Here is a 25,483-nt window from a genome sequence, read left to right as displayed (position 1 = left end):
TGAGTTGCCTCGAACATGTATGTATGTATCTATCTCTATATATATTTCTCTATATATCTTTGAATGTGGATGGGCTGAGGAGGTAGAGGTGATGTGTCCTGTAACTTCTGCCTTTTTGAAAGGGAGGAATACAAGCTTTAATAAATTGTGTGCCCTTGGGGTTTGCCGGGAAAAATATAAAATATGTTTAACATTTGACTTAAAATGAAATTATCCCGCGCTCCCGCGGCTGCTCATGGAATAAAACACCAACTCACGGTAGGAAAACACGCTCAGACGAAGGGGAGGTTTATCACTTCGTGAGGCGCAGACACTTTCTGGCGAGGAGCGGCCTGGGAAGGAGGGAGGGAGCGAAGGAGGGAGCCAGGGCAGCTGTCGCAGCCCCCGGTCCCGTGCGCGGGGGCTGCCAGGGCCCCCGCGGGGCGGGCGGGCGGGCGGACGGGGAGCAGGAGCGCTCCGCTCGGAGCCAGCGCTGCCGGGATGCTGGTGGGAACATCACCTCCCCGCTTCCGTGCACTCCCCCAGCCACCCCGCTGCATCCGAGGGATGCTCCCCGGCCCCTGCTGATCCCCGGAGGCGTCAGGCACCGGGCCCGTCGATGCGGGCGGCAGGACCCCGCCGGTAGCGGCTGCGGGTGCATTTTCCGTGGCAATCCCCCGCGGTTCGCCGTGCAGGCAGTTACTGCCTTCGGGCAGCCCCGGCCGCGGGGGGCACCGCCGTCCGCCGCTTCTCACCCCCCTCCGCCGCCGGAAAACAAAAACCACCCAGACACAGCACGGGGGCACCGACACCCTCCTGCCAAACCGGCCCCGCGGCGGGAGGCGGGCGGGCGGTGCGGCGCTGCCATTGGCGCGGCGCGGGCCGTCCCTCCCCGCCGGGAGAAGGAGGAGGAGGAGGAGGAGGAGGAAGGCTGGAGGCGGGCCCGCGCGGGGCGGTCGCTCCAGTCGGTGTGCGCCGGGCGGCCGGGTCGCTTCTGTTTGCAGTTGCCGCGGAGGGCAAGGATCCGGGAGCCGGGCAGGGGCAGCGCTTAGAGCGGCGGGGCCAGGAGGTCAGGCCGGAGGTTTAGGGCGGCGGGGCCAGGAGAGTTGGCGGCCGCGCCGTCGGTGCCGCGCCGATCCACGCCCGGAGCCTGCATGGGGCGGCGACGCTGAGCCCCAGCCACCCCACTGCCGCTGCTGCCGCCGCGCTCCCGCCATGGCCGAAGCACCGCAGCTGGTGGACATCGACCCCGACTTCGAGCCGCTGCCGCGGCCCCGCTCCTGCACCTGGCCTCTGCCGCGGCCGGAGTTCAACCCGCCCAGCTCGGCCACCTCCAGCCCGGCGCCGTCGTGCGGCGGGCAGCCCGAGGGGGCGGCCGGGGCCGCGGCCGGGGCCGCCGCCTCTGGAACGCTGAGCGCCGACTTCATCAGCAACCTCAGCTTGCTAGAGGAGAGCGAGGACTTCGCGTCACTGCCCCCCGCCACTGCCCCCCCGGAGGCGGCCGCCTGCCGCTGCGGGGACTTCCCGGCGCCCGAGGCCGGCTGCCGCCTCCACCCGCCGGGACCGCCGCCGGTGCCGCCGGTGCCGCCGCCCGTGGCCGGTCTGTCACCGGGCCCCGTGGCCGGGCAACCCCGCAAGAGCAGCTCGTCGCGTCGCAACGCCTGGGGCAACCTGTCCTACGCGGACCTCATCACCAAGGCCATCGAGAGCTCCCCTGAGAAGCGGCTCACCCTCTCCCAGATCTACGAGTGGATGGTCAAGAGCGTCCCCTACTTCAAGGATAAGGGCGACAGCAACAGCTCGGCCGGCTGGAAGGTGAGAGGCGGGTGGTGGAGGACGCCCCGTCGGAGGGGGGTCCCGGGAGGCTCCGCTGCCGCGCAGGCAGGAGCCGCAGCGCTGCAGGCGGCTGGGCACACCGCTCTCCCCGGCTGCACGCCGCCCGCCGCGCAGCCTGCAGTGGTCCGGCTCCACGCTTTGCTTTTAACCTTAAATTTTTACTTCTTTTTCCACCTTTCCAGAGGGAAAACTGCTAAGGGAAAAAAAAGCGTCCTAGCCCTCCCGCCGGTGGGGCGCTGGAGGGGCCGGAGCCGCCCCCCCGCTCTCCGCCCTCCTCCCCCCGCCAGCCCTGCCCCGCCGAAAGCAAAAGTTCACGCGGTGTCACGGCGCAGTCCCCGGGCAAACCCGGCGGGAGCGCCGCCGCCTCCTGCTCCCCTGAGGCGGCCGGCAGGGCCGGGGCTCAACACCCGTGTGCTGGGGGTGGCCGTGGGAGCACCGCCGCGGCCCCTGGGGCTGCCCGGCCCCAGTCCGTGCCGGTGCGGCAGGGGTTTGCCGTCGGGCGGCGGAGCGGGACAGAGGCAAACAGGGATGGGGAAAGAGCGGAGGCAGGACAAGGGTTGCAGAAATACCGTGTGTTTAATGAGTAAGCCGCAATATTTGTCGTGATGGCTTTGTTAAACTTGGATTGCCGGAGCGTCTTTCTCGTGTTACGTGGTGAGACGGAGCTTCTCCCTCCCTCCCGCAGCGCAGTTCCTGCCGTCGCAGCAGACCAGTGGGAGCAACCTGTTGGCGGCCGGGATTTGTGCTCAGTCCCGCGCCGACCGGAGCCGAGCGGCCGGTGCTGCCCAGAGCCAGGCGGTGGGGCCGGCTGCGGCGCTGCCACCCCCGGCTCCTGGGGGACCCGTTTGCCAGGTCCCTAGTGGCCCCGTGGGCACCGGCTACCCCCCATACGGTTGGAGGGCGAGCCAGGCGAAGCTTCCAGGGGGGCTGTGTGGCAGTGCCAGGCCCGTGGTACCCTCCAGCTTTGTATTCCCAATGGGTGATAAAGTCTTAACGCTGCTGTGAACCAATCCTCTTCCTCCCAGGCCTCTGTCGAGAACGTGTCACCCACCCATGCCCCTATGTGCGGCAGAAGCATGCCGGGTTTCGTGACACTGTTGCATGAGAGTGTCAGAGCGAGTTTTTGCCGTCTGCGTACAGGCAGAGCCTCCTCCGCCCTGCGAGGGATTAAATGATGGCAGTAAATTCGTGAGGTGCACGCACCCAGCACGGCATCGGCGCGTTCTGCTGTGTTCCTGACTTAGTTCCAGTTAGGGCCAGCCGAACTCTTTGCTTCGCTTTGAAGTATTTGTATTATTTGCCTTTTTTAAAAAAAAGAAAGCGTCAACTCAAATCCTGTATTTATGTGTTTTTAATTGCATCGCTAGGAATGTCTGTTACATCCGATTTTTGTAAATTCCTGGGGTTTTTTTAGAGGTAAGCAACATCCTGCTAAGGCAATGCAGATTGATCTGTAACTCATTTTAGCTGAAGGCTTTTAAGGCTCGTAAAAGTCGTTTGTTAGTTTCTATCGATGTGTTTGACTAAAAAAATTTTAAGGATAATTATCTGAAGATATCTGTCATGAAAAACTTTAATAGGAGGGAAGTGATTGATAGCTGACAACTTTTAAAATAGGTAACTTGTCACTTGGAAATGCTGGTTTTTTTTTTCCAGTGGTATTTTAGTCTCCTTAAGTGCTTTTTCAGAAGGAGTAGAAGAGAACTAAAAGCCAAACAAACCAAAATAAAAGAACTCCCAAATTCAAGCGAGCAAATAAGAAACACTGATAGCTGTATAACTTGTTAGGCTCTTCCTATTTTTATTGCTGCTCGTCCTGTGGTGCTTCAGAAAGGAAGAAGTCTTGCACACCTCCCTCTGATAGAGCTCTTCCTATGCTCGCATACCTCTGCTATGACAGGGAGAGCTGTTACTGGTATGTTTTTTGGCTGTAGTACCCTCTGGTACAGTGCAGTACGTACCCTGCCACTGCTGGCAGGTAAATACAAATGTACTCTCCTTCCATAATTAAATAGTCACTGTTTTATGCATCGGATTCATGTTGCTCTCATCCCTTCCTTTGGCTGCATCACTGCCAGGCTGCCCTGAAAGTTACATACTTGCAGATTTTACCACTTAAGCTAAGTAAGCGTGGCATTTCTGAAACACACTTTCAGGTTTAGTTACCAGCAGCCACTGGGTGTCAATGCTATAACCGATCTGGTTGAGGCGCGCAGCCCGTTTGCCTTGTTTATCAGCGCTTCTCCACGGCTCATCTTGAGAAACGACTATTTTTATTTTTTGCAGTTTGGGAGCTGTTGGTTTGCTCGTGGTCTGGGGACCTGGTGTAGGTGCAGGCGTAGGGCTGGGAGCAAAGCCTGAGTCAGCGGAGGGCCCCGCAGAGGAGGAACATCGCTCGGCAGATGAGCACAGATTAGCAACCGACTTTTCTGCTGACAGAGGGAGCGCGGGTTCGCGTTAGAGCCTGGCACTGACTTAGGGCTGGGAGTACACTGTGCACTGGTGTGACGCAGTCTGAGAAAGAGGCGGTATTTTTTTTCCCCTTAAGTAAAACTTCGAGATACTTGGTCTTGTTGGGGTTTGCATATTTATGAGTGCAATAAGGCACCTTTTTAATTATACAAAAAATATATGGAACACATGAGAACTTAAAAAGGAATGTACACTTTCTGCATAGTGGCAAGGCTGTGTTTCTTTTGCCTAGAAAATGAGGGCTAAATGCTTGTGAATATGTACTGTCCTGATTTAATACCTGATGTTGAGATGCTTTTTCATTTTTTACTGAATAAAGAAGTTCAAAAGTGTCAACATGATCTGTTAGGAGCTTGAAATAGCATCCAATTTATTCCGAATAAAAACATTAAAAAATGACTTTTAAAATAAGGGTATAAGCTAAAGGTATTAACATAAAATTATTAGTAGCTTATTTAAGTAGGTAAAATTGTTCTCATTTATACATACAAAGTAGTTTATTCCAGACTTTCTTGTCACAAACTCTGCTTTATGAACTCTAAGGGAGCAAAGTCCCTGTGAACTCCCATGGTGTAGCTGCCTTGAATGAAGCACTTGAGATGTGCTCTGCCAGACCTGCTTCGTTGTTGGTTGTGAATGAGTGCCGATAGTGACTGGTGTTGCTCAGAGAAAACAGAAGCCAAGAACAAGATGTGTTTCAGAGATAACAAAGAAATTGTTGTGCAAGTTGCACGGAAGAATGAAACTTTTCTCCTGGTAGTAGTTAAGTGAAAGCAACATTTTTCCTTTCCTGTGATAGTGGGAGACACAGGACTTGAGACACAAGAGAGAAGAACTTCAATGCAGCTGTAGCTAACTCTTCCTTTACTTAAATCTGATAGCTTTTTGGCTAATCATCATCTATAAAACATCTCTGTGATGTGCATATTTCATGATGTCTTTGCCTTATGGCAAGTGTGGGGATTTATTGTAAAGGTGGTGTCACAGTTAAGCTTCCTTGAATGGTCTCATCCTTTTAGCCTGCTTTTGAAAATGGGTTCAAATAAAAACCTGTAACTTTCTTAAACAGAAAACATGGAGTTTTGGTGTCACTCATCTGTTGGTGGATGTGTTGTTGATTTTTCACAGTGGCAGGTGCTAAGGTCACATGAGCATGTATACCTCCTCGACTTCTAGTCCCAAGGAAACTTGATCACCTAAATGCATTTGTTGCCATTACTGAAGGAATGAGAATAGATATCTAGCTGCAGAAGGATGAGTGTATGTAAGCTTCAAAGCCTGAGGACAAAACAGGCATGGGACATGGCCTTACCATAGGAGTACTTGGTGGTCAGCACTCTATTCTGTAGTGGATTGGTCTCTATGCAAAATGAATTTTGGGTTGCGGTGTATTTGATTTGAAAGCCACATGTAGTAAAAAAATGTTAGAAAGGCTGAGAAATCAAGAATAATCTTCGATGAAGCTGTTTGAAGCTTTTGAATTTAGATAATGAACAATTTAAATTGTGAAAATTTGTATGATTTATTTAAAGTGACTATATAGAATCACAGTCATAGATTAGTTTGGATTAGAAGGGACCTTAACTATCATCTTTGTGAGGTTTTTATTATGCTTTCTTTTTATTTTTAGGTGGAAATAACACAATTGAATTGTGCTCAACTGAATTGAAGTTTGCATTTAATTGCTGTGTATTCCCTCAGTACTGATTACATACCTGTAGTCATTTACCTCTGTCCCTTTAGATGTTTCCCTAGGTGATTTGTACCCCCACCCAGCACCATGCATTGTATTATACATACATGCAGCACACACACATACATATGCAGATACAAGTGTGTATGTTTGGTTTTCTGTTTATGGATTCTGTCAAGGTAAATGCTATTACAGTCATACCTTTTTACATGTGGCACTAGTAATAGCCTCAACAGCTGGATGCTGTAGTTGAGTTTGCTCTGCCATGACACCTGGCCTCAGCTGGGGCATGCTCAGAGAAATGGCTACGCCAGTTCCAACCTCTGCCGACCCTGTTGGGAGAAAACTATTTTGTGTCCTGCATACCTGCTTGCTGCCAACAAAATGTCTCTTGTAGCAGCCTACGTTGTCTGTGAGTCACCAGCTTGCACTTTGCTTAGTTTCAGATATGAAAGTTCAACTTAGTCTTTGCAAGTGCAAGGTGCTCTCCTTGCTTGTGCCTGAGTAACTCATGGCAAAGCTGTATCACAACGTTTATTGAAACAAACTCTTAACTGTTTGTTCCTTTTAAACTTAAATTTTGTTTCTTCTGTTACATTTGTCCTTTTGACCTCAGCTCTTGCTTGAAGGAAAAAGTCTGTTCTAGCCTCAAACCTATATGATGCTGCTCTGTTTTTGGGGCATGGGGTGGGCTTCCTTGGCCTTGTCCTGCAGGCAGGCCGAGGCCAGGACAGACTGAGCCACCTCTCAGCAGCTGGGATGCTCAAGATACGCCCATTGCCAGTGGGTTGTGCCATCTGGTCCAATGTGCCCCAGCATTCTTCAGTGGTTTTGAGCTTCCCATCAGGGCCTTGAATTATGTGTTAATTGTCTTTTAATTTTCTTTGCCTATTTTCTATTTGCTGTGATATCTGCTCATTTACTTGTAAGATTATAAGTAAGACTAAACACCAAAACAAAACAAAACATGCGAGTGGCTTTGTATACTGACATAATGAACTAAATTTTCTTGAAGTGCCTGACTTTAAAGAACTTTGATACAAAAATGGGGTAACTGCTTTCTTTGCCATGTATTCTTTGTGGCACAGTCAGCTGTTTCCTTATTAACATTATTTTTGCTTCACTTACATGGTTTTACAAGTTATTGGTGAAGTTGGTGGTTTCAGGAACTGGGGCTTTTGTTGCCTGGGATGGAAAGGGGAAACAGTGTGGTACAAGATACAAAACGTTTAGGTGAGGTATGTGAGGTGGTTTGTTTCTTGTTTGTTTTTTTTAATACAATGATCAACAATAAAATAGGCAATATTTTGGGTTTTTTAATAAGACTCCTGAAATTATGTAGTCTTGAGATGTCTACTCAGGCTTTTTTCAGTTTCAAAGCATAATGCTATCTAAATATGTTCATCTCTGTTTACTCAACTGGTGAATATGTTGTAAAATGAGTGCTTGGCTTTAGGAGTAAAAATGCAGATACATTTTGCAGCCACAGGCTTGTGAAATATGTAAGGCTGTGGCTACAGAGATTCAACCCTCAGCCCCTTCTGTTTTGGGAGAAAGTTCATATATGGAACAAGGATTCCTAATGGAAGTCATTTTATAACCTTGAGTAATGAATAATAAAGTAAGACATAGTGAAGATAACGTGATAAATAGTTTACTGTTTTCCTCTTTCAGAAATATGTAGAAGATGGATATATTTACTTTATTGTCAACTCCTGTGAGGAAGGAACTTCAAATTCACGGATGCTGGCTGCAGCTAGTTATAGTTAAGCATATGGTAGTGCATACTAATATTTTAATGAAGTTTTTAGCATTTTATTTGTAAGTTTGGTTGCCAAAATGGGTTTTAAATACTGGGGAAACACTGCTTTTCATGATGGCAGGTTGCATTCAGAAATAAAGTGCACTGGGAAGACACATTTAGAAGAACAGCATCTCTGCTGTTCTGTAGAGAGCTTCAGCATGAATTGAATTGATCTATGAGGACACGTGCTATTCACATTTAACTATTATTTCTAAATATACTTAGTAAACATTATTCACTTGTGTTCATCCAACAAAGGTGCTTTATTCCTGTTGTGTAGTTTGTATTATGCAGATGTCTTAAGTGAGCAGTGCAGCAGCTGTATCATGAGGTTTCTTGGTAGGTCTTCATTCTTAACGTAGAAGGTGGAGGAATAAAAAGAACTAAGTCAGCTGCTTTTACTGGGTTGATGATTATCTTCTAAGAACTTCATTAGGCCTCATGCTTGTTCTAGATTTCAATAGTGGATACTGGCCTTTACTAGATTGCTTAAAGTGATATCTAAGGAGGCAAATGTGTTAAGTTTTGAAGCACTTCTGTAACGAATGGTAAAGGTTTAGCAATGCTTTGGTTTGTGGTACCTGGGATCAGAAGTGACTCTAGCTTTAAAAATGTAGTCACTTAAAACCTCCTGGGACTCTGACAGCTGCCGTGTCAGACAAAGATTAGGAATCGCTGGAGTAGTGGAGGGCAACGCTAGGTTTGCTTAGACAGCTTACTTTTGTTAAAGGCATCTTGCATCACTGCATAGTATCAATGATGTTATAGTTCTGTTTGAAAAGACATCTTATTCTAGAGTTAATTAAACTTAAAGGTACAAGTCTTCTCTTGTTCTAATCTTAGAAATCTAGTTTTTGGGAATGCTAGGAATCCATGCAGCTGGAATTGCATTCAGTCTTGTTGCTGCTTCAAGACAGCATGCCAGGGATGGCTGTGATTGCATTTCTAAGTAGCCTATGCTTCTCCAAGTGCTTTACTGGTGTGTGCAATCTAGGCTTGTGTTGGTGTGAGCATGAAGGGCTCCTTTTTAATTTTGTCAAAGCTGTTGTTACAGAGGTCTAAGAGGTGTAGGTTCTGAGGCCTGGCACATGTGTACTTGAGAGAACATACTGGGGATATGGTCTCTGAAATAGTACATATTCAGATGTAAATTTGGACTGATTACCAAAAAAGTGCTTGCAAGCAGAGATGCCTTTAACCCATAGTATTTGCTGACTAAATTACATCTTCTAGCTGTGCTTTGCAATATATAAGATTTCTTACTTAGCATCTTAATTTTTTTTTTAATATTGTTCAGAGGCTGCTTATTACTAGGCCTCCATGCTTCTGTGCCAGGATGTGAAATGTTGAAGTGGGCTGCTCTCTGCTTCTTGCATGTTGGTGTCTCCCTCTGAAAATGTTAGAGACACTCCTCCTGTAATTTAGCTACTACCAGAATGAAATGTTCATCATGCGTGGAAATAAGGAAATTAAAACCTTTTTTAATGAAATGAATGGTGTGTATATACGGAGTGATATGTGTGAGCAGCCTTTGTGCTCTCCATGGAAACTGTAGTTTTGGGCAAAGTTGAAGGTTCATAAGGACAGGAGATGCAGAGAGCAGCCGCTTGCTGGTGAGGCTGACCTGCAGCTTGGTAGCCGCGCACTATTGGCACCGCTCTCTTGTTCCATTGTTGATGCTGCAGAGGAGGAGGTAGCAAGTGAGCAAAAGTACTGCATCAGGGAGGGCCCTACACCACTCCTGGTTACCTGGACCTGGCCGTAAGTTTCCGTGTTGGAGCTGGCCACATGTGGATGGGCAGCAGCTGCTATGCACAGGCTGTGTCCTGAGCTGCCCCACTTACCCATTCTGCTGCCAGATCCACCCCCGGTGGTGTCTGCTTTAGTGCTGTAGTGATATGTGCCTCCTGACACAGGGAAAACTTGTGGCCATTTTGCTTATATGCTGACCTATTTAAGTTTATACAGCACAGGGTCTTTGAGTTTGATTGATTTATTGAAAAGGGAGCTCTGGGGCATTGGAATATGGACATTAGTTTTGTAGGAGAAAATCAAAGTGCATGTTTTTTTCCCTTCCTGAATAAGGAGTATACGCATAATTCAGAATATGGACTCTAATTTTCAATATGCTGTTGGTGGTCTCACTAGCAATGGGAAGATAGCGACTTCTTCAGTTTTCTTGTGCTTAACTCCAGAAACTGTGACGTGGGTGGGGTTTCACTTACCCATCACTGACTTTTCAAACTATGCAGTTAGATAAGACTGAAGCAACTTGCTATAAATGTGGTGACTTGTTAGACCGCATTTATTGTGCAAATGAGCTTACATCCTGCAAGATCAGCAGAAATGTTTGCCTGGATGGAAATTAATTAAAATTTGGCGACTGAAATTAAAGGAATGGATTTGTTGCCCATTGTGTTATATGAATCTGCCTTTCGGTTCCCACAGTGGGAATTAGTGCAATTGCAAATGTTTTTTTGGCATATGTGAGTTTCAAGTTGGTGCTACGTTCTGGCATCTGTAGCCTTTTTAGATTTTTAGTGCCCTTTAATATGTGTTAAATGTATTTGGAGCTGCTAACAGGAGTAAGGATACTAATAATCCAAAAATATACTGTTGCGGTGGTATAGGCTCATTTGCTTGTAGTTGGTATATGCTTAAAACTGATTTGAACTAATCTGCTAATTTGATTGTAATTGTTAGAATTAAAAAAAAGGTACCAATGCCATACATATCTTGGATATATATCTGGATTTGAATTTTGATTGCCAAAAGCATACTTACAGACTAAGAGATCTTTAGTGTTTGCCAACTAAATTATATCTTATAGCAATGCTTTGCAATATATAGAAACTCCTAATTAGATATTCAAAAAATGAAGATGCTGTTTTTCAGACATGCTTCATAGCAGGCCTCCGCAGTTCTCTCTTGTCACGATGTGAAAGGATTATGTGCTCTGTGCTCCTGCTCACTGTTAATGTGTTGATTTCTCTTTCCAAAAATATTCTCTTCAAATGTGAACCTTCAAATTAAATATAATTATTTGCCACCCCCCAAGCCCCTTCTTCCAGAAAACCTGGCTCTCTGAAGGCATCCCGGTAGTGCTCTGAGGGAAGAGGAATTATACCTGCTGTTGTTGTCTATGCCTGGAAAAGCGCAATTAGCAGGTGTAACTTGTGACTGTTTGGTTAGTCCCTCTCTTCTTTCCTTGTCGCTTCGCACCCTTCCCCTGCAGGACTGCCCTATGAAGCTCCAGCATCCAAGCACTGTGGGGCTGAGGGCTGCTCCCAACTGCCCCTAGCAGCCGTCCTCTCATGTGGAAGCACTGGGAGGTGTGGGGAGGTGTGAGCAGGAGGCTTTTTGGGAAAGCCTAGAGCCTGGGTTCTGCCTCAATGCTGGCAGAGTGCTGCTGTGCAGATTTCAGTGAGTTGTGACCTGGCAGCTGCCTCGTGCAGGAGCCAAGCCTGCCAGCAGAGTCCTGCTGAAATGCTTCTGTCTTCCAGGTGCATTTGTGGGTACTTTTCTGCTTGCTGCTCAGGTGTGAAGAGGAGGTCAAGGAAAGGAATCACATTTCCTCTTTGCAGTTACCTGAGAAGTTTGTAGTGATTCACTAAATAGATACCTCACTACTTAAATCAGTTAAGGTATATCCCTTGGCCTCTCTGGAGGATACTGTGCTGCTGGCTTTATTCCTCAGTAACGTCTTTCAATGTCTCCGGAGGTTCAGGTGAGGAAACCAATGCCTGTGCTAAAGTGAAAGATTTAAACTGGAAGAGAGTAGGTTTATATTAGATATTAGGAAGAAATTCTTTACTGTGATGGTGATGAGAAACTGGCACAGGTTGCCCAGAGAAGTTGTGGATGACCGATCGCTGGCAGTGTTCAAGGCCAGGTTGGATGGGACTTTGAGCAGCCCGGTCTAGTGGAAGATGTCCCTGCCTGTGGTGGTAGAGTTGGAGCTTGTTGGTCTTTAAGGTCTCTTCCAACTCAAACCATTCTATGACTCCGTGATTCTATGAAATGTTGTTCCCAGGTAAATGTTTATTGATTAGATTCGTTATTACTACTAGGTTTTTTTAGATTCATTATTATTACTGTTTTTTTTTTTTTTAATGAACTTTGTAGTGACTTTTAGGAAGGTTCAGTTGCCAGAGCCAGGTGAGGCTCCTAAGGTTTTTGCAGTTGCTGTTTGCCTGTTGACACTGCTATGCTTGTCCTGCTTCAACCCTGACTCTTTGAGCTGAGCTCTGCTCGGCAGACAGGTCTGCAGCTCAAACCAGAAGGTGTTTGAAGTTCAGGATGAGGATGCAGCCTCATATGTGATCTGATCAAATTGTGTTATATAATTTAGACATAAATAAAAATGCACTATATATTTTTATCTAGCTAGATATATTTAGATCTTGATTAATATTGAGAAATCTATAGTGAAGGAAGCAATACCAAAAAAGTATACTTTTTTTTGTTAGATGTGAAAACCCAGAGTGTGGCTGCATGCTTAACTCAGAGCAGCTTTACTTTCTCACAACTGTTATAGTATCTTGTCCCTGCCATCATTCAGTTGGAAATAAAGGCAGAGCTGGAAGGCAGTTCAGCATTTTAAATGCAAGTGGCATGATGTCTGTAAACCTCTGAGTTGGATGGATAGGGCTGAACCAGGAACTTTCACCTTTGGGTCAAGTTGGGGGATTAATTTTTTTACCTTATTTCTCCTTTTTCCTTGATGAATATACACAGCCTACAAGTAAAACTATGGTGTCAGATCTTTATGACTGAGGGTTTACCTTTACTGCAAGGTGAACTCAACATTGTGTGAGTATATATTCTAGCTGGTGGAGTTTTAGTGCTGATCTAGGGTCTGGTCTCTGGTATTTTTGGTGTGTTGTCTCCTCCTTGTATACAAATGTAGTAAATCCAGTAAATACCTTCTTGAAATACAAACAAGGATAAGAGTTTAAAGCAGAATTTAAAAGTGCAGCCTGTTGCAATTGATTTTGGGAAAATCAAGAGATACTATCTTAATACCGACTTTTCCGTGCTTGTTAGGAAACTTGAGTCACTCTTGAATAATCCAGTTTGTTCAGTCTATGAAAACTTGATACTGCGCTCTTGCCATTTTCTTCTTTACAGTTCTGTGGCAATGACATAGTAATAAGCATTAAAAGGAGAAACCATAATCTTCTCTGCTTGCAGCCCAAGCCAACGCTAGTCATCCCCTGATGCTATGAAGTCATTCTTTGCTTTGAGGTTTCTAACTAAAACTCTGTTCCAAACATCTGCTCTGGGTGAGCAGTAGAGGCATTAGTGAATGTGTCCTGGTGCCCTCCCACTGCCTCCAACCCTTCTTCAGACTATCCTCCTGTGGCCAAGGACTTCTGCAAAGTCCACACCATCCCTTGACAGAGATCTCTCCTTCCTCTTTTTGGAGCTCTGAAACAAAAATGAAGATGTAAATGAATTTGCAATGATTGCACAACTTGGTTATGCAACAAGGCTGACGTGGTAGTGTATACATATGTAGAAAACACCTTTTTGAAGAGATGACATTAAGCACAGTTTCACCACCTTCTCTCCAAAGATGAGGGCAACTGTTACTGGCTTCACCCCCTGGTTGGTTAACCTGCATATTAAAACCCACCAAATACTCAGCTTCTGTTGACTGAGGATTATTGTTGATGGAGCAGAAAAATAAATCAGTTCTTTTGGACTGTTTATATGGGAAGGAGATTTTTAGTTTGGGGCCCAGAGTCCAGGCAATTACAGTGGTCAGTCCTGGGGCAGTATCCTGCACTGTAATGAGTTTTTTATTGTCAGCATAATCTGAACCACCTAAGTGTGTTTTTTGTTTCTCTTTTTCAAATGAGGGATATTGTTTCAGTTGGAGGCAACCTGTGCTAGTCCAACAGGTCAGCGAGTGAGTGCTCAGTATTCCTTGCATCTGGAAACCCAATTCCTTACTTCCTATGGTTTTTAATTCCTCTGAGAGAAGACATGCAGTACGGCTGACTCCTGTCTTTTGTGTGAATCAGGGGGACTGATACTATAGTGCTCTAACTGAATTTTTAAAGCAGGCTGCTTGGTAAGACTGCCTTGACACTGAATGTGATGCAGGCCCTTTGTCACTTCCGTGGCAAGTTACTCTGTGTGTCATATGGGGTGGTGGGCATAATTGTTGATGTCTTTGGGCAGGGACAGATTTCCCGAGGTCCCTTCCATGTTTTCAACTGAGCAGATTTGCATTCAGCTGCTGGGCATGTGGAAAGTTGCTCCCCTAGCTAAGATGTGCAGTCTCTAGAAACCGAATCTATCCCATCTCACCAGAAATGGCTGGGGCCATGGTTAGCATTATGTTCTGTGGCTCTTGACCTGACATTTTTACTTATGTGTGGGAAAACAAACCTTTTTGTCCTGCAGTTGCTTCTCTTGCTTCTGTATTAATTCCTGATAGGTAGAACAAATAAGTGATGTTATCTTCATGTGTAGTGCTTATTGCTGATTGAAAGGAAAATTCTGCAGACTAAGCAAGAAGACTGACCTGACGACTCCTCATGACAACTGCCTACTTTCAGTTAACATTCAGAATATTTTTATCCTAGTTTACTCCTTAGAGGCTAATAGAGTGCTGCTAGAGTAATCTTCAGATGAATCATGCCATCTGCCATGCATGGTTTGCTGCTTCAGCAGTAGGGGAGGAGAGGGAATATATACATACAGTGGTATGAAATGGTATGTTTGCATTCTTTGTAAAACTAATTTAAGTTTCAGAGACTTTTTTTTTTGTTTGTTTTGTTTGGTTTTAGTTCCCCCTGCCCCCCCTCGGCATTTTATATTTTTTGCATTAGTTATCAGTTTAACATGGGGCTCTAGTACTGATACTGCTCTCTTGGGTGATCAGTGCCAAACTTTGCAGAAGCACGCTGGACATGCTTGATCTGACTTGCTAGTGACTTGAAGTGATTAATTGCAAAGTCCTTTTTTGAAATCACAGTTCAAATGTTGATCTTTTGGGTTATCAAACCGAGCCAGCTATAATTTGCACCCCCCCTAAAAATCAAAGATGATAATAAAACATTTGCAGAGAGATAAAACTGGTGGGTGTAGCCTGGCAGTGTAGAGGGAAAGGTCAGTTGTGGAATGAGTTCGGTGGGGCTGATGTTCAAGACTTGTTTTACTAGGAGCTGTCCTGAGCTAGAGGAGGAGTGTCCCCAGCATGCAGCTGTCCTACCTGTGGGATAGTGCAAACTGGTGTTTGAAACCAAAAATTCATAACCACACTGGAGCATTGAGCGCGTCATGTCCCATCTTGTGTTTTGTCCAGAAGCAATTATCTGGGAGACTAGCCAATCTGTTAGTAAGGTTCATGAATTTAGATTTGGGTTTGGAGAGGGCTGGAATCATAATCTCAAGGACTTTGTACGTCAACCCTATTCCATCTTTGAGAACCAAGCTATGATATTAGATAATGCTTTAATTATTACCAGGCAGAGTAAATTCTTCTGTTCTAAGACATTAAAAACCTTCCCTTGCTGCCTGTCTCAAACATCTGATTTTCTCACAAAATGATTTGGCTGATGAACTGTTTGCACTGAAAAGTACTAATAGAAAGTACTAATGCTTTGTTCATGTTTTTAAGCTTTTTACAATAATTTTAGCTCTTGTGCTTGGTTTTAGTGCCCTGACAACTGTATTTAAAGAAACTGAGAGCAGAATATTGAAATGTGGAGCAATTAAACTGTTTTCCTCCCTTTTCATGCATTTCACCCCCGCCCCTCAAGGAAATGGTGTATCTAGTAAACGCCACTTAATCATGTGAGGTCAGTTGAAGGCCTGAGCAATAGCGTGCTCTCTTTTTGAGGCAAGAAAGACAATTTTTAAATGCCAGGAATTAAAAGCAAGGATTGCTTGCCTGTGGAAGGGAGTTGTTGCACCAGATATCGAGCTGACATACAAGCACATCTCTGCTACCCTTAGATGAGGATTAGTTTATGCCCTGAAGCAAATGGATTATTAACTCTTGTAATTTTATTTTAGCATGTTTAACAACAGATACTGTTGCTTATAAAACCCATTTAATCCTTTTTTAATCACTGCAAGTCATTTTTCCAGCAGTTATCCTGCAGCCATGGGTTCCAATGGTTAGTTATTTACTGAGCAAAATATAGCGTATATCTGTTTGCCTGTGTATTTTTAAAGTCATTCTTTAATGCCTTGGATTTGAGTTTAAAAAAAAAAAGGGAAAAAAAAGTTGGGCCTCTACTTCTGCTGCCTTTTCCTCCAGCTGGCATGATTGGTACCACCCTCAGCCTTCTCATTCGAGCAGTACTCGGACAACCAGGAACTCTCTTAGGAGGTGACCAAATCTACAACATGATCATTACCACTCATGCTTTTGTAATAATCTTTTTTATAGTTATACCAATTATAATCGGAGGATTTGGCAACTGATTAGTCCCACTAATAATCGGTGCCCCTGCTATAGAGTTCCCCAACTCTTCAAAAACCTTTTACTCTTTACTTTTTGGACACTCTCTGCTAAATCCACAATTTCCCTTCAGTTTTCCCTGTCCACTGCTGTTGCTGATGTGAAACAATAGCAGATTATCCCAGCAGATTTTTATTAGCTTGAGCTTTGCTCTGCACCTCAAGGCATTTATTGATAAATAGCGGCCTTGTATTATGGGATGTATAAACAGGAGCATGTGACTGCCTTCTGCATTGGATTTGAGAACATAGGAAATAGTGGTGATAGTGGCGTCATGATGCTCTTATAGGAGGCAGTGCCTTTTCTTAGGGTTAAGGGAACCATGGGAAAAGGCTGGCAAGATTTCAGGCATGCAGGAGGTTCTTCATGTGTGAAATAAAAGCTGTCAACATCAAAAACTGTATAGCTGAGAAGAAATATTTCCATTTTCAAAGATGATGAGAGCAAGAACATTGTTGGTAGATGTAGAGAAGGGGCACCAGGGGAGGTGGAGGCCTGAATGGTTCTCTTCAGGGAGACAGATGAAAGCTGTTGGTGCTTAGAGGGGTTAGTGGGAGCGGAGGAAGAGAATAACCCACCATAGTTATTGGCACCATTGCTTGATCTTTTACCCCTGTTTCCTGTCTACTCCTGGGGCAAGAGCTGGTTTTTCCTTTGCTTTTCATTGCTAGCCAGCCGCCATGCCGTGCTGTGCAGGTGCCCAGCAGATGAACTAATGCTGCAGCTTGTCCTTCAGTAACCAGGCTAAAGGGAAAGTGCATTAAACCTCTTAATTTTCAGATTATCTTTTAGGGTGAGACAGAGGTAAGAGATAACTGACACAAAAAATCACCAGGTTAGGTGCCTTTAGCGAGGCATGATGTATAAAAGTAGCAACAAATGATGGAGATATGAAATACAACTACACCAGGGTCTTCAGGCCTTTTGCATTAACCTACGTGGTAGCCAAGGCAGTGCTGTGGCTGTGGAGATTTCTTCTGAGGTAGAAGTTTCCAAACTGTTCCAGTTGTTCTCCTGAACAACAGGGTTTAATAACACACCAGCTGAACTCGCAGCTGTGGCCCAGGGCGGTGCTTTGTTTTCGCGAGCCGGCTCTTGAGTCAGCATCCCTGTGGTGACCCAGTGGCTGGTGTCCCTGCCTAATGGCAGCACACAAGGCAGGGGACATGGGTATGAGAGACCTTACTGTGCTGTCCTCTATAACATTTTTGGGTGACCAACTTGAGTTCTACCTCCCTTCCCTGCTGGAGGCCAAGGAAAATGGAAAGGAGAATTTTGCTCTTCTGGAGTACGTATGTTTGGATACATGTGGATGGCCCATTTGCTCAGAAGGAGGGGTGGAAAGCCTCAAGCCTTTTCAGGTTTTTTGCTCAGTCCTGGCCACTGTGCTGGGACCTTTCAGCATCTTACAAAAATCTGTCCTCTCCATGCCAGCCACTGGAATGCAATGTAGCAATGCTGCCTTGCATGTGGGGTAATTTTGTGTTCTGTCTAGTGCATGTCTGAAATGAGGGTGCATGTCGTAGAAACATGGAATTGTTTAGGTTGGAAAAGACCTTTGTGTATATGTATATAAGCCACTTTCCAGCAGCGTAAAAGATTAGGAATGAGAATGAGAAAGAGGTAACATTTACATCTTTCTGACTGTAGGAGCTTTGCCTCTTGGCTCTGATTAAGCCAGTGTTTAGCCTGTGAAGATAATTTTTTTTCCTCTAACGTTGGGAGATCTGCTATTACAAGTAATTTTGCCATCAGGGCTGGATGGCATAAAGTGAATACCTGACTGAGTTGAAATAATTTGATTAGTCTGTCTTTTGCTGGGAGAATCCCTTGCTCAGGCCTATCCCAGGGATAAATGAATCATGCAGAGCAGAAATTGAAATTGCCAACAAAGGCTTTAAGTTTGTTGCTGGGAAGTGACTGTTAAATGAGCTTTGCTGTAGGACATGTGCCTTTTCATAGAAATGTCTGTAACATGGACTGAGTTACACTGAAATGTTAAACTTCCTTCCAAATTTAAGGAAAAAAACCCAGAGGCTAGAATATGCTTTTATTGTCAGAAACTTCTGACCAAGTTCATTGCTAGTGCTGCTGATCTGCTTAAGTACCACTTACACTAGATTTTATTACATGAGGAATAGAAATAGAGTAGCAAAACATATCTGTACTGAATATTTCCTCTCCCCATTAACACCTGTTTTCCCCTTCCGTGTAAATCTTGTGTTAATGTTCACATAGTTTGCACCAATAAGAAAAACAGATTTTGCTTACTGTTTAAGATTTGACTTTTCATTTTGTACTGGCAACCTAAAGATCAGGTGTGCAACTGCTATGGAAACCAGTTGTGTGAGAGTCCAATTAAGGTTCTGAGGTTCCTCTGCAGCATTGAAGCTTTAAAATAGGAAATAGAGGTTTCTCCTTTGCCCCCGACTGAATAGCTGGTGTGGACACCACAGTCCTCTTCTGAACAACAGGTGAGGTTGCCTGCAGGTTCCTTCCTAACTGTAGGATTAATAGTTGCCTTTATTTATGTCTCGTGGTTCCTATCCATTTGTTGACTTTTGTGATTCAAAGTGTACCTGTTGGTCTTGCAAGAAAAGCCCTTGGGTAACTGTAGAAGGGGAAGAAGATAGGTGGATATGGAGAGGGTTACATAGTCTGCTTTTAGCTTAGGAGGCTGGTCTATTTGGGATTGGTAGTCAGTGAATGAGAATAGGTTCCTGTTCTAAATGTTCACAAGGAGAAACTTCATCAGGCACAGTGAATAACTGCCAAGAAAGGAGACAGCCCTTTTGCACATCCCTAGAGTTCCTTTTAGACTCAAATTAGGAGACACCATGAGTTTAGGTATAGTCCTGAGTGCATGGGACTAAGATGGTATCTCAGGACTTTGCATTTTGACTCCATAGGGGACTGGTCCAGTTTGCCATGTTGTGCAGACATTGAAAAGTCTGGGTTTCTCTCTATGCAGGCTATAGTCTGACAAACTGATTTGGCAACCAAGCTCTGGACGTCTTGCTTATACCACAGTGGCCACTAAAGGACTGGGAAGAAGGTTCTGTAAGAAGGATTAAAAAGCAACTATCTTCTAGTCACTAGAGAAATCATGAGTTTCACTTGTGGTTGCAACAGTCTGCTCTTCCAAGGAGGTGGAAAGGTGACGGTCATACATGGGGTTTAACCCACACCTAACTCCCTGCTTGCCAGCACTGGGAAGTCTGGGCTCTTAAAGGCTGAGCACAACCACACAATTCACGCACAGCATAGGTGTGGGTTTTTTCGAATAAATAGCATAACTTCCATGCCTATGGAGCCCAAGAGGGTCGTCACCCTTTTCCATTTTGAAAGCAAGACCAGGGATACACAGCAGTATGCTATGTGTCCCAGTTCTGTGTGGTGAAATATATTCTTTGAGCCAGAGATTGTCATGACATCCATCAGCCTTGGGCTTACTAACTCCCAGGACAGATGTAAGGTGTATCTGAACTGCAAGTTTTGTACTGTCTAGAAAGTCTGTAAAGGCTGAAAGATCTTGATATGGAACAAAAGCTATAACTTGCCGGTAAGCTCGGTGGGTTGCAGAGAAATTTTCTCATATTTTGGAGTAGAAGAGTTTTGAAAACCAAAGCAAACAAATGTGTTTTGGTTGTGGTGTTTATAAGAAAAGGCAAGAGAGGAAATGAGAACTCTTTGAAATGTCAGTTAAATCGTAAGTGCCATGAGTTGTGTTTTTCTGGTTTTTTTGCTTTGTAAAAATCCTGCTTTCTCTTGCTGAGGCTTAGTTAGGAAAGTTTTACTTTCTAAAGAGAAGACAATATGTGTCACAAAGAAAAGGAGTATCTTAAAGGTAGGTAATCTGCTACGTAATGGAGGGTTTGTTATGGAGAAAAACTACAACCGTAAGACCTTATAGGATTTCCTATCAGTTCAAAAATGCAATCTTTACCTGGAAGCATCAATTCTTCACTAACATGGTAAATGCAGATGAGAATAAAAGAAAAAGATACAGTATTAAATGAGTGTTACAAACAATTAATAAGGAAGATAACTTGTTATGAATGGTATTTAAGAAAATAAATATTCCCATTAATAAATTAAAATAATGAAAAGAGTTAAAGGAGAAGCTTCTGTATTTCAAGACTTGTGTGCTTTTTCCAACTCTGTTGTTCAATACAAGCTATGACAACTGTCTGCAAGTCTTGTCTTTAGATACATGTATTCTTTTCTGTGATCTTTGGGTCAGAAGGAAGAGGTTTTTTTCTCTTACTGGTGTAGGATAGAAAAGAGCAGACTTTTGCTTTCAGAAGCAGTGCTGTGTAATGTCACTGAACAGATCTGTTCACATCACAAGCCAAAACAGAAATAAATTAAAAAGAAAAGTCCAGAAGCTTAAAATGAAACATTCTTCCTGTATGTTTAAGGGTTGAAGTCCAAAGTATGAAAGGCATTAAAAATTCTAAATGTATCTGGGGGATATTTATAAATCCTAATTTCTTGCCATTCCAAATGCTGGGTGTTTTGTTCTTCTTTGTAGTGTTGTCATTGAAGTTGTTTGATTTGTAACACTTTTTTCAAGTGTAGCTCTAATATGAGATGTGGCCCAAAAAATATGGAAACTTTACTCAGTTTAGAAAAAACCTTTCATGAGTCACAAGGCAGTAATGAATCCAGCTTCTGTGCTCATCATTGGAATATTCATTATTATGAATGTCATAAAACATAATTTAAAAAATAAAAAGGTTCAGTTCAAGAGTTAAGTAACCATGCTTGGATCTCCTGTTTTCCTCCTGGTGGATAGCAGCTTTCTGGCTAGTCCAAATTCTGGACATGGTGGACCCCGCCAAGGGGTGTTGTTTAGGAGGGGCTTAAGGATGCTGTGGAGTTTGGGGGCCTTTCACTGGGGACTTGCAGTATTTGGGGGCTGTGGATAAAGGAGTGAAAGTAGTGAAGTTGGAAGAGGGGTGCAGATTGTGGGGTTGAGGTTATGCCCATGGGAAGCTGTGGGGGACATGGTGGTGTGGGGTGTGATGTGGGTAAATCTGCAGGAAACTATGACATGGTTTGTTGTGCTTGCGTAGATTTAGTGTATCAACCTTTCACACAACAGTATTTTCACATATTTTGACATGCATTTCTATCAAAGGCAACTGAGAGGAGCAACTGCAAGCAAAGGCAACCTTGAACGTATCAAGAACCTTCAAACCATCATCTAAAGCCTAGGAGGAGGCCCAAGAGGAGAGGAGGTTTGGCATCCTCACTGGTGGTGGTGGGGCAGCTGAGGAGGAGCACAGGGCAGAGGAGAGGGCTGGAGCAGCGTGGGGGCTGGTGGTGGAACCAGGAGCTGAATCTGGGACCATGAGTCAAAGTCCCATGACTCCATTGCAAGACCATTAGTCCTTTTAAGTAGCTGCCAAGAATTAGGGTTGATGGATAGCACCAGAACAGAACTCAAATTATTCAGGGTTTTCAGCTAGAAAACAGCATGGGGTGGAAACCAACACTACAGTGTGTCTCACAGGCAGACTCTGGCATGGCCAAACATGCATAGGATGAAGATGCCTGTCCTGTAGCTCTGAGTCCTGGCCACTGTTACCCACAGGATCTTGAGGTTTTAAAGGTCGTGATAAATTTGAGTTACTAAGGCATGTATAAGAAGCTGCAGAAAGGGATATGCAAGAGAAGGAAATTGTTAATTTATTCATTTAAACTGTACATTTAAAAAACTTGCAGTCAAGACAGAATGCTTTAAAAGTGACTTTGTACTTTAATCTGCATTTTTGGTACAGTATTGGTCATAAATAACTTAGTAGTTATTGATTACCAGTTTATTAGCAGTAGTAGTCTGGGAATTAACATTTGGTTTTCATACTCCAGTCTAAATTATTGGTTTATAACTTGTTTTTCTACATATAATGCAAAAAGATGTCAGGATTTTTTTCCTACCATGAAATATTGGAGAAAATTTATAGTCTTAGTGCATGTTATTGTAATTCAAAGAATTTTGTATTCTTTGTATGTCTAATGTAAATTACTGTGTCTTTTGAATATGCAGTCACAGAACATGCAATCCTTTCAAACAGATATTTCCCTGGAAACAGCTAGGGCTGTCTTCATGATATTCATCTCAGATTTTTTCATTTATAATTTGTGCAAATACTGTCTATTTGTGTTTTCTACTATTTTAGGTATTTTCATTTCTTTTTTCAAAAATGGATGTTGTTTAAGACTTTTATATATAACTTGCTCATATATTTTTCTATATTGATCTGGTTTTTCTATATTATTCTGTATGTAGACCACTCTGTATGTGTATAAAAATACATGTGCTCCAAATTTGAGCTTGAAATAGTCATCTTAAGGTGTCTGTACTTTTGGCTGAGTCCATAAAATAATGATGCTTATTTTCTTCTACTTGTTACTGTTCTTTTAGTTTACAAAAGATTTAAGGACTGATTGCAGAACTTGCTTACAGTACTCCTGCTATTATATATTTCTGTGTTAGGTAAAGCATGAGTATTTTTGGGGTGCTGATGTTTCATGGGTCTCTTAATAGCTTTCAAGGATACATTTTGTGTGGTTTGTGTGTAGTGTTAGGGCAGACCTGAGAGAAGTAGGGCACTGTTTGCTCGCTAGCAATGCAGGAAGCAAGAGAGAGCAGTTTTCCTCTGGAGCTTGAGGTCCTGAGTGTGCAAGCGCATGACTTGAGTTGTGAGCATGTTGTGAACACTGGAGCAAAGGAGGGAGCAAGGAGGAAGCAAAAGTGCCATCAAGGTTAGAGTCTAGACCTTTACCTCAGATCAGGCAACCTGTTGTTTACAGAAGCCAAGTGGTGGAATCACTTTGGCAAAGAGGCTATTTGTCACAAATTTCATATTCTTTGGCTGTTTGTGCAGTATTTTTTCTTCTGTATTTTTTCCTAAGGTATTGTTTTTGTAGACCTTATTGAAAACATGCTGTTTTTTCTTTTCTAATTTGATTGTAATAAGGGCTTTGTTAATCAAAAATAAGTGCAATAAGGCGGAATGACTTGGTTATTTTTACATTTTCCTGTTTAAAAAAAAAGCCTCAGTAAGTGAGCCACAATGAGCCGTGATGTATTTCCTCCATCAGGATGGAGAATAAGCCATTTATTATTTCAACTCTGACTCACAGTGAACCTGCTGACACTGAGACATTTTATAATCATAAGGAACAGGTTAGGGCAGTAACTTGGACGCCAGGCTGGGGATTACCTACTTATTACAGTGTTTTACAACCTGGATACTTTAGGTTTTCTGGCAGAATGTCCTAAACCTCACACTAAACACCACGTTGTTATTGTACAATTACTGCTTGCAGGTCTTGCTGTAGGTGGTGCCAGCTAGACAGATGCCTTCATTATAATTATCTTTTTTACTATATATAAAAATTCCATCCTTTTAATCCATGTAAAATTTACTGCTCTTGAAAGTGACACTAATAGTTATACTTCTCGCCCTTTCTCCTTGTCCAGTGTTGTTCCCAAACTGACCAGGGATAGAGTTGCTCAATCCAGAAGTGGGAGATTTCCAAGGAGAACCTGGGTTCTGCGGGAAGTGGCACTGATGACTCAGTAGACGGTGCTGGTGGTCATTGCATAGTCCCCCAATACAGTTTGTGAGAACAGCAGTGCTAACTCCACTGTCCTGGCCAAACTCCAGCTGAATAATTACTTTCTGCCTGCCTTGAATTCCTCTGCAGCTTCAGCTGGAGAAGTTGGGCTTCATTTCCCTTCTTGTAAACAATCCTGCAGTGTTGAAGCGGAGCCGCTGCTTTATCGCACCTTAGAGGTAACTGTATTTTGCCATCGGGTGAGTGGCTTTATTCTTGCATTTGCGTGTAGCCTGAGAAATGCTTGGGTGCATTTGTGGATGCTAAGTCCTGGCTTTTCATTCTTTTGTAAAAGTATCTATCCCATTGTGTTTCGTGCTTGTGTAAATAACTTCAAACTTTATGGCCTGGGAATAAAAGTAACCAGAATTCAAGTGTTTGACTGGCCAAGCCAACTCCTAAAATACTCCTTTTCCTATGACGTGTGTGACATCATCTTGTCCTCTACTCCTTCAGTATCAGCCTATTTATTGCATTTACTGATAACTAGGGCATCTGTGAAATTCACGTCCCTGTGATAGCTAATTGTTGAAAGATGACTGGGAAAGGAATAGAGATCTTCATTAGTGGATGAGCTAAGACTCCTCCCATGTAGGTATTTAAACACATTAGGTTGTCTCTTGCTCTTTGTAAGTGTCACAGTGGACAATCTGTGGCTGGAGGTCTCTACTCAATCACAGACATACAGAGTAGATGAGAGAAGTAGAAATGTAGGTCAGAAAATCATGTCTACTTTGAGAGTGTCTTCAAAAATAAGAGTTTAGCCAGTGCCCTGCTCTGGGCATTGGTAGGAAGGAAGGTTTGCTCAATGAGAGGGACCAGTCTTGAATGCAGGTGGGTACTGTAACTCCTTCCACATACAGGAGCTCTGCCAATATTTCGTTACTTTTTCCTCTAACAGCAGAGGCTTGAGGTCTGGTGCTTCTGAGAGAGGAAGTGACTGGTGATTCTACGGGTTGGTTTTTGCTGGTCATTTGGTTTAATCTGATATCTGGCTATATATTCCCTGAGCTGCAGAGCTGAGGCACCCTCGTACTGACTTGGTTTTTGTCAGTGAGTAACAAATGGTGTGTGATTCAGATGTGCCCTTCCACATTTAGCACATGCAAAAGTTACTTGCAAAAGACAAACTGTAGGTAAAATGGCTGAAGATCCTAGCCCCTTGATTTTATGTGGAGTCTTATGTGCATAAGAGTTTGAATTGCTTTTTTATGAGGAAGATGGAGAAGTTAACCTCAAAGTTCAGCTTATGCTGAGGTTTGCTGTTGAGTTCATCTTACAGAGATTGTATAATCTTTTGGTTGCCAGATACTGAGTACAGGTTTGAGTACAAATACTAAATCAAGATTCAATGAGTTTTCCTGTGCATATAAAAGCTAACTTTTTGCTATTTATTCTCCTGAAGAAGTTAGGCTTTGCATGACCCTTTATTTGCATATTTCCACCTTCTCTTGATGAGAGGACTACTCATCATTTTCTTCTTGAAGACTGCTTCTTAACAGAATTCTGTAGTTAACCATCAAATCCTCTATTCAACACATATTTTACTGTTTTGTTTCTTTTCTCCCTGGTTGCTCAGAAAGTACAG

General features: G+C 43.8%; 1 protein-coding gene across 1 annotated transcript in view; it reads left to right on the top strand.

Moving 5' to 3' along the window:
* The first annotated feature begins 938 nt into the window (after positions 1-938).
* Positions 939-25,483, top strand: part of FOXO1 (forkhead box O1) — a 65,358-nt gene continuing 40,813 nt past the window's right edge. The window contains exon 1 of the mRNA XM_032679630.1: positions 939-1,794. Within this exon, the coding sequence (XP_032535521.1) occupies positions 1,195-1,794 (600 nt within the window). The 5' untranslated portion in view covers positions 939-1,194. The remainder of the gene's footprint in view (positions 1,795-25,483) is intronic.

The sequence above is a fragment of the Chiroxiphia lanceolata genome, chromosome 2, assembly GCF_009829145.1.
Source record: "Chiroxiphia lanceolata isolate bChiLan1 chromosome 2, bChiLan1.pri, whole genome shotgun sequence".
NCBI classification, from domain to species: Eukaryota; Metazoa; Chordata; class Aves; order Passeriformes; family Pipridae; genus Chiroxiphia; species Chiroxiphia lanceolata.
This window is presented reverse-complemented; position numbering and strand designations above follow the sequence as displayed.